A 13,886-nucleotide genomic window follows, 5' to 3' on the forward strand; every position below is an offset into this window, starting at 1 on the left:
TTAATGTTACATGAGTTTTAGGCAATTTGTGAAAGATAGAATAATTTAAAAGCAATATAGTTATTGCAGCATAAATTTTGTTGGTTGCTTTATGCTAATGAGCCTTGCTATGACGTCTCTGCATGTGTTCCCAACAGATGATACTTTAGCACTTGAGATTTGTTCGTGGTTTTGCTGGGAAGTTCTAAATGGTATTTGGAATCATACCACAGTACTGCTCTAAAAAGGGTTGTGTTTCAGGATTGTTCTCTTGAAAGGTTGGAAGTGTTCCTTAAAATCATTTTGTCTGTGTTTTGTCTGACCTTTAGGATGTTATTGGGAGTATTTCAGCCAGTATATCTAAGAGGTTTTTTCTTCTCTCTTCTTCATTTTATCATTTTGAAGTGGTTTTTGAAGGACGGCATTCCTTTTGCAAACAACAGTAACTAAATACTTTGTGATCTTTTATCCAAAGCAAGTGTTTTTAAGAGAACTTCCAAACCTCATAAATACCAAGCTGAGAACAGCCAAAACAATTATAAAAAGAGATAAAAGAAATATCCTTTATTTCAGAAAATTAGAAAGTGGTCTAAAATGGGCAGATTTAGATTAGACATAAGGAAAAAAATCTTTATTCTGAGGGTAGTGAGGCCCTGGCACAGGTTGCCCAGAGAATCTGTTCCACATCCCTGGGGGGTGTTCAAGGCCATTCTGGATGGAGCTTTGGGCTACCTGGTCTAGAGGGAGGTGTCTCTGTCCATGGCAGGGGGGTTGGAACTAGATGGTCTTTTAAGGTCCCTTCCAACCCAAACCATATTATGATGCTATAATACTATGACTACAGATTTTTCTGTTGTGTTTGGTTTTGTTTGTTTGTTTGTTTGTTTGTTTGTTTTTCACAAGCATGTTTTCTGCTATGGCTTAGTTATTCATTCTATTTACTGATGTCAACAAAGGACATTCAAATTGCTAAGAATAAGATCAACCAAGCTTCTCAGCTTTGCAGATTAGCCAATACACAGGAAAACATTTTGTTACTAACTAGCAGCAGGAAGTGCTGAAAATACCTCTTAATTTTTTTATTTTTTATTTTTTTTTATGTTCTGGGATTTAAGAACCTTTGGTTGCCCAGAAATGCAGATGGTAGATTGGAAAATGAGGAGGACTATCCACCTGGGTGGTTATGGCACTCAGCTACAAGAATTTAGATTTATTCTCAAATTTGTGCTCCAGAAATCACTTCATTGTTTTGTCTAAAAGCTAACTTAAAACACAAGAAATTGGTGTTTCTGAAATGCTCTACAGTTGAGAAATGTGTGGACTCCAAGCAGTGTGTTTGTCCTGGGTGAGCACTCATATTGCTGAGCTGCCTCAGGAAGGGAGGAGAGTAAGCAAAGCACCTGCTCCACCGTCTGCATGAGAGTTTATGTTGCCAGAGCCTTTTATATCATGCTCTTGTAAAGAGGCTTTTTTGTTTAAAAGCCCTTGTAGGAGATGGATGAATAACACCTATTCTGAGCTTAGTAGATACACTTAATCATGGGATAGTCATCCAGTTTCTTTGCACTTGTCAAGAAAAGATACAGATCTGAGCATGTCCAGAAACAGAACTGCTAATTTTTTTAGGGCTTGATTCAGATGTCTCTAGACATGAGGGATGGGCTTACTACCCCTGTAGCTGTAGCCATCAACAATTTATGTGCCTGTAGAGTCAGTGAAGAGAGAAGACTTAAGAAAACTATGCAACTCACCTATAACAGCAGGAAACCACCATTGCAGAGGGGGAAGAGGAGGAAGTGTTTTGGATGTGTATACCTGTCTGTACATCTCCATATTTCCATCTCTAATAGAAGATTCCTGAACAGCTGGCTTAGACTACATGCCTAACTGGGTGGGATAGGTCCATTCCATAAAGCTATATTATTAGGTGGAAAATGAAAGTGTCATATGTTGGATTTGTGGAAAATGAAGGTATCACACGTTGGATTTGTGTGCGCTGTGCAGCTTAGTGAAAATTCTTTAAGATCCTACTAAGGAAAAAAAATCAAAGTACATGCAAGTATTGTATGGTACTTGAATAATCATAACCTGCATGAAACACAGATAGCTAATGAGCCATCTCATTAGCTTCTTATGTCATGACTGACATGATAATATATATGAATGTGTGGTGCAGTTATTTTTATTTATGAACTTTTACAGAACTCCATTAAGGTTTTAGGTTTTATATACTGTTTTATGTTTCTGTACAGTCAGCAGTCAGCTTCATACATGCTGAGCTGAAAAAAAAAATCAAAGGGAATGAGTTGTTTCCAGGGGTGTGAATCTATTGTAGTGGAGCTGAAAACTTGTTGGATAATGAATTTGTGAGTAGTAGATCAATTTGTTTACATTTTTTGCAAAGGTATAATTTTATTACTCATTCAATCACTATCGATTTAATGCATTATAAGCAAGCTAGAGTAGGATGCTGACTGTACTGTGCCAGGAAGGAGCTTTGGGCTCACCACTAGCTACCTCTGTGCTTTTCTAGATCTTATTCCACAAATATCTGAATGATTTTTACAGTATTCATATTCAGTTGTGTTTCTTTTCACCTCCTAGCACTTTTTTTTGTTGTTGTAACAGTTTGTGCAGGCACTTTATGCACTAATAAAGCATGCTACTTTCCACTGTTCCCATAGGTACGCACTGCACTCACCAGTTATTCTTGTATGTCATGACTTAATAAAAATAATCCACTCTCATCCTTGATTAAAATATGATCACTTCCTGATCATGAATATAGCTTTTAGGTTTTTTAGTCTCTGTAGGCAAGTCTTTTCCTTTTATTCAAAGTAATATTAAATCAAACTGGAAGGACTGGATGTCTGCTAGTTCAGTTTCTTAATCGCGTCTCTCACATCATTTCCATTACTTCCTTTTCTTGATCACTTTAAATGAGAGCACCATTCAGTCACATGGGCCTACAAGATGGGCATTGTTGACTTGCTCGTCTCATTGGATCCTACTCTCATTGGCTCTACCCTTCCAGCATTTGTCTAAATTCTACCACTACCACAGCAAGATGATTGCAGAATTCTTGATTTAAAAAAAAAAAAAAAGTCTCCCATGGGTGTTTATGAGCAGATAAGAAACTGCTGCCATTTGTTTTGAAGTGTAGAGCTTACCATGTACCCCTCTGCCCAGCTGACTAGACTGATGATGCAATAGAACACAAAAAGCTATTTTTTATTTTATTATTATTATTATTATTTGCTTTTGTTTTAGTTTCAGCCCTTCTTGTGTTGTGGAAGGACCTAGTGATTACCGGTGTACTGAATGCCCACGTGGATATGAAGGCCAGTATTGTGAAAGGTAGGATAAACGAAAAAGGAGGGAAGAGAAAGGGGGGCAACACATGAAGCAGAGCAATGTTCCTCAATGCTATACATGTATGTTTACTAATATTTAAATACTTTCCTTTGGATAAGTTATTTACCTTCTATATGTGGTTCAAAGTCAGCCACAATAGGCCATTCCTACACACACCTGCTGTAAATTAATAGTCAGTGTTATTTATACCACTAATCTTGTCTAAGTTGTATTTTCTGTTTGGTTTTGTTTTGTTTATCCCTGTGTCTCAGAATATGAACCAAAAAAAACCATTACATTTACTTAAAATTAGATACCATACTTATAGTGTGACTTGATGTCATTCTTACCCTATATTCAAGTGATTATTATGTCCCCATGGGCACTGACTGTGAAAAACATTTACACGGAAACATATTAATAACAAAACTGCAAATTAATATCCCAAAATATAACCGTTGTCCCATCCATAGCAAGACTGGGATTAAGATGATCTCAATCAGCAAGTGACTACTAAGACTTCACTTCTAATGCAAAATACAAGTGGCTAGTGGTGAGGAAAAAAAAAAAAAACAGAAAAAAAAAGGTCTTTTAAGCAAACAAGCAAACATAGGTAATGTAGGAAGTCTTGTGTCAGTGTAACAGAAGTTTAACTGAAATCACTTTTGCATACTCTTTCTGTCTGGACTGTTCCATGTCCTGGTTATGAGATTATGCCCATTATCATTTTGCTGGAGAGTTTGCAACATTTTCTCCATCTATACATGCATACTGAGTTGTAAAGCACCACAGTTTTTTTTCAGTGGTTCATAAATGGATATTCCTATACTTTTTGTTTACAGTCTTGCCATTCATTACAATACACTGTACTTCTCTGTTGGCCAAACCTGTTCTTTATTTGCAATGTCTAGATGTTCTCCTGGCTACACGGGAAACCCACAAACTCTAGGAGGCTCCTGCCAAGAATGTGAGTGTGATCGATACGGTTCCCTGCCTGTTCCCTGTGACCCTGTCACCGGACAGTGCACTTGCAAGCCTGGATTCACAGGGTGGAAGTGTGATGGCTGTGAACACCGGCATGCGCGTGATGGCATGAAATGCATTTGTACGTATACTAATGTAATATTGGAGAATTTCTGTTTGTTTGTCATATTTCAAAAATTCAAACCTGCTTTTGCAGCAGTCAGTTGTGGTGTGGCTTCCTTTGAAAATACTTGCTGAGTTTCTGCCTACTTTGGCATTCTGGTCCATTTTTTTCACAAGCCTTGAGATGTTTGGAAAACTCTCAATACTTTTTTTTTTAAATGCTTACTGAAAATTGACAACAAAACTTCGAAGGATTTTTTTTTGGGGTGTGGGCTGTTGAAGTTTGTAGTCTTCCTAAAGGTTGGCACTGCTGTTGTGACAGATTAAATATTTGATATTAGTGATTTATTTATTTATTTTTAACCAGCAGTTGCAATGCTTTTAGTCATGAGTCACATAGAGAAACTGAAAAGTTTTTACCAAGGTTTGCTTGGTCACGTTGGTTCAACAACCATTTATATTTATATTAGTTTATAATATGTAAAGAATTATAGTACAATTTATCCAGGAACAAAGACCATCTTTTCTTTAAAAAAGAAAACTAACAGCCAATTCATCCTAAAATATCAGGTTGCATTTTACAGCACTAGTATCTTTGTCCTACCTGCAGTTTTGATATGTAGTGAGTGTCTTGTCTTTTATTATTGTTTGGAATTATTATTTTTTTCCATTAGATAATATAGTGTTTGTTTTGAGCCCACAATCTCATTTCCTGTGATATTATATACTTATGTCTTATTAAATATATCAGGTAGCAAAACCTTTCTAGAACGCTTAGTAAATCCTAATGGAAATATAAGGTGTTTTCCTTTCCACTCGTCTCCCCCATCTCCTCAACTTGAGTAGGAAGTAATTTGTGATTGCTTTTTTTTTTTTCCCCTCAAGGCCATCATTGTACACTTTAAAATAGAATATAGATAAAGATCCAGTAAATTCACAGTATACTATACTTTTATTCTGTGCATCTTTGAACAATTTGACAGGGAGCAATTAACTAGTTTTAATGTTTTATCTGATTTTTATCTGCTATAGGATTTCAATTGAAGGGTTTTTTTCCGTTTTATTGGGGTTTTGGCCTGTGAGAGGTGCCTGTAACATCAAGGCATATACATACCATAAAAACAGCTTTTTTTTCCTTTTTTCTCCACAGGATGCAGTCAGTCTTTACCTAAATACCCAGAGATCTGAGAGGTCTACATTTCTCTTAACATTAAAATCAACTAGTACAGCTCAGCTCAAGCAAATTGCAAACAATTTACAAATTTGAAAAACAGAATAAAAAAAAAAAAACAAGAAGTGCTAAAAAATAGCTGAAGGTATCATGTCACTCAAGAGTTAAATGTGTGGCTTTTTTGAGTGGATGAGCAGGAAGACAGGAAGACTTAGAGTCTGGGGCTACAGAGTGCAGAGCACCTTTTCACTTCACTTAATGGTTGTGATCAGCTCTCCCATAGTGATTGGGGTCTGAGCAGAACTAGGCTTCTAAATGGGACTACCAAATTTAGTGCTCTCACATTAGTCCCGATTCAGAGGTACAACTCTTCTTTGAAAATGAATAGAGATTACTGGGAATATCTACATAAACACTTTTCCATATTATTAATAATATAGAAAGCATCAGTTCATTGATGAAAAGCTTAGAGTACTTAAGAAAAAAAACTTCTAGTGTCCTTCAGTGTGAGGCAGTTTAGGACTTAATCCTGAACTATCATATATCTTAAACTCTATTTCAAACTACAGCAAAATGAATGAAAATAGAGTAAGTAGCTACTTTTCTGAAATAACTGCACTTTCCAATTCCATTTCATGGCTTATGTGTCAAGAAGTGTAATCATGAGTTAAGTCCATAGCTGTCACAGCTACAAAATTTTAAGAGAAGGAATGTGTTTTCTGCAGTGGTATCTAAATGAAAATTACTTAACTTTTTCAGCATCCTGAATATCTGTTAGAGTAATGCCAGGACTAGCAAATGCTTTCAGCCTTAGGCACTCCTCAGTTTGTGTTTTATTGGTTGTTGACCTTAACAGCATTCTTAAAACAGTCTTTGGGATATCCAGGATTGCGGAGTTCTTCATTGTACAAAACAGCTTAAGTGCAGGCTTTCATTTGTAGTGGTTTTCCAGTTTGTTAATCAGACTGTTTCATTGTGTGGATAATACGGTTAAAAATCTCACTATGAATGGGAAAAGCTGTGTGCAGGCAAATCCAATTTTCCACCTTAGTGCTTTAAAAGCTGTGTTCTGTTATAATTTCAGATTTAACTGCAACATAATCATGTGGTGGTGTTAAAATGTATCTGTACTACCTGTAGAAGCCTTTTTACTTCAACTAGATAATTGATTTTCATCTGAAAAACAATCCTTTGGTGGTTCTTCTTGTTTGTTGTGTTTGTTTTTGCATATGGATATTTCATGTCCTCGCTAAAAGTAACAATGCAAATGAAGAGATTTCTATCTGTCAGTCACAAAAATTAGGACCACCTATAGGAACAGATGGGAGGTACCATAAATCTTTCCTATATTACGGGAACTAGGCTGTTACTGTTGACGCTATGTCAGTAACATCCCAGTTATGAATTGCAAAAACTTCCTAAATATTTCTGTAGACAATTTATGCCTATTTGCTCTCATTTTATGATTTTCCTGTTGTTTAAATGTTCCTCGACCCCATATTATTCTAAATCTGCCTTTGCTAATGCAGGGCAATAGCCTTTACACTGCCTGATCAATAAACCATTTAGCTTTGGAGCCTGTAGTGGGCACATGGACTGTGCCAGACGAGGGGAGTGTGGCAAGAACAAGCTTTGTGTGAATTTGCCTGTGGTTAACACTGCCTAGTGTTAGGCTAGTTACAGACTTCAGCATACAGCTGTTTTTTATTTATCTGATAGAGAAATATTGCTGCAGCTCCTAATGTGCCTTAATAGTCTTTGTGCTATCAGAGAGCCATTAGAAACAGAGAATCACAGAATGGTTTGGGTAGGAAGGGACCTTAAAGACCATCAAGTTCCACCCCCCTGCCATGGGCAGGGACACCTCCCACCAGACCAGGTTGCCCAAAGCCCCATCCAGCCTGGCCTTGAACATTTCCAGGATGGGGCATCCACAGCTACTCTGGGCAACCTGTTCCAGGGATTCATCACATCTTTTGAGGAAACACTGAAATTTTCCTTCATTACTTGCATAACATTTCTTTGTTCCAATCTGAATTTAATGCAGCTGAAGATTTGGTCTTTTATAAAACATATTTTTACTTTTGTGTACCAACCACTTCCAAAATACTCAGTAAATTATTTTCTGACTAGCTTCAGTTGTAATGAAACCTTAATGGTAATAATAATAGTGATTAAGTAATTTAATGTGCAGAAAATTAATGCCATATGTAGAATCCTGTTTGCATTCCATATTTCAAATGAACTGTAAGCATGTATCTACTTTTGCTCATTTGCAGAGTTTCATTTCAAATACTGGTGCAATTGATTTGTAGCTGTCAGAAGTGTGAAGATCCCCAAGTTAGGTAGCAAAATGGTCTAGCTTAATGAAAATACATACAAATACAATCATCAATTTTTGAATAAATATAGTTGTAAGTAATATAAAACAGAGTGTGGTTAAGCTATATAATGTTATGTTTAATATTTAGGAAAGTGAAAACTGGTTTTTGAATATTTAGCATAGAACAAGCATTTGAATAATGAAGTTTTGGCAAATTCTGTCAAAGGTCACACTACACAGAATTATAGAAAAGCTAAGGAATGCATATTTAAATCCAATTAGAGGGAGAATTTATGCACAATATTGTAATCTATTATTGTTTAAATATAACATTTAAATTCCCATATATCCCTTATCATAAGTATTCTAAAGATTTCAGAGCAAAAATTTGCAGTGAAAAGATATAAAAAGACTCAGAGAAGCCAGCATGTTCATTAAAATCTTCTATTTTTGATATAGCTGAAAATCTGTATTACTAAGTTGTTACTGTTTTTTCTTAACTTGTAATTTTTCAGTTGCTTAGTACATGCCATTTTTCAGTGCTGTTTTATTATAGTTATATTTTAGAAAACTACAGGTAGAATGGAAAGATAATATATCTTTTAAAAGCCACTGTACAAAGGGGAAGAATTGTTTACTGCTAAATAACAATGGAAAGATAATTATAGGTGAATGGCACAGGCAGAATTTACTGTCCATTATATTCTTAGAACAAAACAGTGTTGTTTTCTCTTGTGTGCAATTAGAGGATAGAAAGTGATATCCAAAAGGGAGACTTTATTTTAAGAGGTTATGCAAGGGTTTGAGTGGTCTGCTATGCGTCATAAAAATCCTTAAATTTTTGCATTAATATTGTTAATAACTGGATTATTTCTCCAGCTAAAGTAACCAGATCATCATGTACTCATAATATTCTGCTGATGAAGTCTTCCTTGTAATTTTTGGTCTAAAGTAATCCACTTCTTAGGCCTGGTTTCTCTTCTGTATTGAAACAGTCAGTAGCCAATAGGAAAATCAGTAATGGTTGCAAGCTGATTTTAATAATACTGGCAACATCCTTGCTTAATTTCAAATATGACAGAAGTTCTCCCAAATCTTCTCTAACACTTACAGATTTTGATTTTTATCTGTAAGTACAAATGAATTGTCTTCTAAATGATTGGTGCCACCTTATGCATCGCTGTCATATTTACTCAGTGTTCATTCTGATGCAAGTTATCAATAGGCAGTTGCTGACTGCCCTACGCTCACCACAGAATTAAGACGTTAGTTTTCTTACGTAAGCCCAACAGTTCCAATCTAGAACGCAGATGAGTTGTATGATGTACAGGGTGTATGTATGATACCTCAGTTCATTTACATACCTAGCATGTTCAGGGAGGCTGAGATCACTGATCCATGTTTTGCATATGCATACCAGAATTATGTAAACAAGCCAAAGCACTCAGCGCTTTTTCCTTACCCTTTCCAGAGAGCTTTGACCTTAGCCAGACAAAGTGGAAAGGAGCTACAAAGGCGGTTGGATCAAACCTGTAGCAGTTGTGCATTTTCTTATATTAGTACTTCTCTGGTGTGTTTTTTTGTTATACCCTCTGACATTCCACTTCAGTTGCAGAGTTTGTAGTACATAAAACAGAGAACCGTAGATTGCAGTGTTGTCAGAACAATGACTGTGCTTGCTACTGTGCAGTGTTCGGGGGAAAAAAAATCATAGTGAGAACTTCAAGGCTTTGTTGTTAAACATATGGCAAGTCAGTACTCACCTTCTGAATGCTTTCAGGGCACCAGTCATAACTAAAATGGGGACTTACAAAAAACTTTGGCTTCAATATTTTGAGCTCAGTTGCAACACAAAGCAGAACCGTTCCTCAGATGCTTCTGTCATAAATATCCTTGGGGTCAAGCAAAAAATAAATAAATAAATAAATGTAAAGCAGTCAGTTTGGTTCTGCTGTATGAAATTAAAGAGGAACAGGAATCAATCATGACCTAGAGAGATCAAGCAGTTATTTCATTGTTAGGAATTTTCCTTTAATTCAGTCTTGTGAAAAAAATGGACCTTCAGTCATGCTGCAGTCAACAAACTTACATCTTCAAAAAATTTAATCTTCATTACTGGAATAAGGAGAAAATTACACAGCCAGACCCAGATGGATGGGATTCTTTTTATACCAAGTCTCAGACACTTTAGTACTTCAAGTAGACTGGTGCTTGCAAGGAGAGGGAGTTTTTCCCAGCTGCACCCAGGAAAAAGAGAGAGCTTCTAGTCACTGGTCCTCACAGAATCAAGATTTTCCCTCTAAAATAGGCAATAGCTACATGATCTCAGTCCTCCCAAATTCAGCATTAGGCAGTGATGCTGTCTTTGTCAGAGGCACATCTTGAAGAATCTGTGAAAAGAAATATGTCCTAGCTCCCACACAGTCCTCAATTCAGTAGGAGCTAGGAGCTTCTTATTTCAAGCCTTCACAGTGATCTGGAAAGGATAATGTGTGTAAAACCAGATCTATGAAGCATTGCCCTAGCTTCTGCTCTGTTGTGTGTCTAACAGGATCTGTGAGCCCACATGGCACAGAGGTAAGGCTTAAACTTCCCATTGCATTCACTGTCCAACTGTTCCTCTGTCTGCATGAGCTCAGTAAAGGACTGACACCCTTACTTGACATGGAAGCTGATAAGTTATCGGTTGTTCTCTCCACCCCCCCCCCTTTTTTTTTTTTTTAATTTGGTGTTTTATTCTTCTTGTTTTGTTTCATTTTCATTTAGTTTTGGTTTTGATACGTGAGTTCCTGTTGAGTTTGGACCCACATCCCAATGTCTTTTGCCCTTCTCAAGCACTATATAAACCTAACTAGTACTGGTATATATCAGAACCAGCAAATGTGGCTTTATAAACAACAAAAGTATGAAATAAACCTGAGGCAGTATTTTAGACACTGATCTGGATCTGATTTTGCCTAGATTTTGGAGTGGAGGTACATTGATCATGCAACCCCCCTGAAACCAGCAGCAATTTCAACGAAGCTAAAACTTTTAACTGCCTACTAGGGTTCTGTTTTGGGGGGCTGTTGTGTGTTAACCCCAGTAGGCACCTAAGCTCACCCACTCCCCCCCCCCCCCCCCCCGCAGTGTGATAGGGAAGAGAATTGGATGGGTAAAAGCAAGAAAACTCATGGGCTGAGACAGTTTAATAGGTTAGTTTAATAGGCCAAGCAAAACTGCTTGTGCAAGCAGAGCAAAATGAGGAATCCATTCACTACTTCTCATCAGCATGCAGGTGTTCAGCCATTCCCAGGAAAGCCGGGCTTCATTATACATGACTGTTACTTGGGAAGACAAACATCATAACTCCAAATGTCTCCCCCTTCTTCCTTCTTTCCTTCAGCTTTTATTGCTGAGCACAATGACACCTGATAAGAAATAACCAGTTGGGGTCAGCTGTTCTGCCTGTGTTTTCCTCCCCACTTCTTGCCCACCCCTAGCCTCCTTGCTGGGGGGCAGTGAGAGAAACAGAGAAGGACTTAATGCTGTGCAAGCGCTGCTCAGCAACAGTTAAAACATGGGCATATTGCCAACACTGTTTTGGTCACAAATCCAAAATGCACCACCATGAGATGCCACAGAGAATACTGCCACTCTGTTCCAGGCAAAAATGAGTACAGGGATGGAAGGGAAGGTTTTTTATTATTTAGGTTTAGACTAGTGCCAAAATGGAAAAAAAATAGGTTAATGGTCAAAAGCTTAATGAGACTAATGAGTGTTCAGTGCTTGTGATGTAACAGGAAACAGTAATAATGAAGCGTCAATAGCTATCATAAGTTCAACCTCACATCGGAGATTTCAGGGTTTCCCTTACATCCTAGAATCACAGAATGGTTTTGGTAGGAAGGGACCTTAAAGACCATCCAGTTCCACCCCCCGCCATGGGCAGGGACACCTCCCACCAGACCAGGTTGCCCAAAGCCTCATCCAACCTGGCCTTGAATACTTCCAGGGATGGGGCACCCACAGCTTCTCTGGGCAACCTGTGCCAGTGCCTCACCACCCTCTGAGTAAAGAATTTCCTCCTAATGTCTAACCTAAATCTACCCTCTTTTAGTTTAAAGCCATTATGTCTTGTCCTATCACTACACTCTCTGACAGAGTCCTTCCCCAGCTTTTCTGCAGGCCCCCTTTAGGTACTGGAAGGCCACTGCAAGGTTTCCCCAGAGTCTTCTCCAGGCTGAACAACCTCAGCTCCCTCAGCCTGTCTTCATAGGAGAGGTGCTCCAGCCCTCTGATCATCTTCATGGCCCTCCTCTGGAATTATTCTAATATGTCCATGTCCTTCTTGTGCCGGGGGCCCCAGAACTGAACACTGAACTGAACCCAGAACTGAACTGCTCCAGGTGGGGTCTCACAAGAGCAGAGCAGAGGGGGAGAATCACCTCACTGGACGTGCTTCTTTTGGTGCAGCCAAAAAGAACACGGGTACAGTTGACTTTCTGGGCTGCAAGCAGACATAAAAATTACCTAGTCATTATGCAGAAGCAGTGTGTATCTTATGCATTTTAACAGTAATAAATGTATTAAAGAAAAATCCTGTTAGATAACCACCCAACTGGAGGAACATATTGTGGCTCAGTCCCTTGATTACTTTATTGTACATTATCTTCTCCTTGTAAGATGGAATAAGTCCATAAAATTGCAGTGCCTCTTACTATTTGATCAATTATTTCTTTAAATAAAATTTCTTTAGCGTGCAAACTTTGGAGATGCTTCTCACAAGAGGTAAGACAGAATCCTTTACAGGGCTTCCTGTGCATGGGAAAGTGTGGTGAAAATGGAAAACGCAATAATATCCATTAGTTGCTTGCTGCAATGTTGTAATACTGACTGCATGATTTGCATCTTACATACTTGCAGTGTTGTAATGATCTAAATTTAGTGCTGCATTATTTAATATTAGACACAAATTTATCCTGACAGTTTTATAGATAAAAAACACAGAAAAATTTAGTCTCATAAAATATAATTATGCTCTTGAATTATTTGCCATAGCTCCAGTTCATTTCAGACTGTGTACTGGTGTAGCTTAGTCCTGTCTCGTATACTCAGCTGTGGTCCTTGCTTGATATAGCTCCTCTCTTCTACTTGTTTATTTATACTGAATGTTCACAGCACACTTACCAGTTGTTTACTCATTGAGAATACTTCATGTCTTCATAAGCTTTCTTTTTTATTTTATTTATTGGTGTGAATTGAGTTTGTCTTTAACACACAACAACTTTTTAGCATTTCATTACCAACTGCTTGGACAATTTTTAGGATAAATAGATTTACCTTGTTTTATAAGTGAAAAGCAATGTATCAGAATTATTAAAAAAAAAAAAAAAAAAGGGCAAAAAAACTCTTCAGCTCAAAGATCACTTTTTTGCATCCTCCAAAGTGGTTATCAGGTTACCTACCTTCTTGGCCAGCTACAGAAGAGATGTTCATTCAGTTTGCTATAAAATTTGCATTTCCTTTGGTTCTCTAGAACTTCTAAAAACAAAGAAGAGCTGGGGTGGCATTTAGTTTATTTATTTATTTATTTTCTGTAGAAACATAAAATGGAACGTATCATGCCCACACTTAATGACTACAGAGAAGTTCCAGTTCAGATTATGTAACAAAATACTGAGAAATAGGAGGAAGAAGTCTGCAAATAGAAGCAATGAAAGTGCAAAAGGAAGCCTTAAAATAACAGTATCTAGTGTTCTGCACCCACTTTTTACTGCACTAATCCAGCATATATCTTGTCTCCTTTTCAATCATCACACGAGTTTCATGGTGTATTAAACTAGTATTCTTTATTCATTTTTCCTCTGCATTTGACTCAAATTTTCACTACATTGAACAGCCAAACTACAGAATAAGCAACAGATGATTGTGACTGAAAACTTTAAAGAATAGAAAAGATTTAATTTACATGAACAATAGACTTCAGAAAAA

The 13,886-nt window shown here is 37.3% G+C and overlaps 1 protein-coding gene across 4 annotated transcripts in view; it reads left to right on the forward strand.

Moving 5' to 3' along the window:
* LAMA2 (laminin subunit alpha 2) overlaps nucleotides 1–13,886 on the forward strand; it is a 379,619-nt gene that overhangs the window by 270,853 nt on the left and 94,880 nt on the right. For all 4 annotated transcript variants that reach the window (XM_083831898.1, XM_083831897.1, XM_083831896.1 and 1 more), the window contains exons 31-32: nucleotides 3,250–3,336; nucleotides 4,245–4,438. In XM_083831898.1, coding sequence (XP_083688024.1) covers nucleotides 3,250–3,336; nucleotides 4,245–4,438 — 281 coding nt within the window. The remainder of the gene's footprint in view (nucleotides 1–3,249; nucleotides 3,337–4,244; nucleotides 4,439–13,886) is intronic.

This window comes from Anser anser (assembly GCF_964211835.1).
Source record: "Anser anser genome assembly, chromosome: 3".
Lineage (NCBI taxonomy): Eukaryota > Metazoa > Chordata > Aves > Anseriformes > Anatidae > Anser > Anser anser.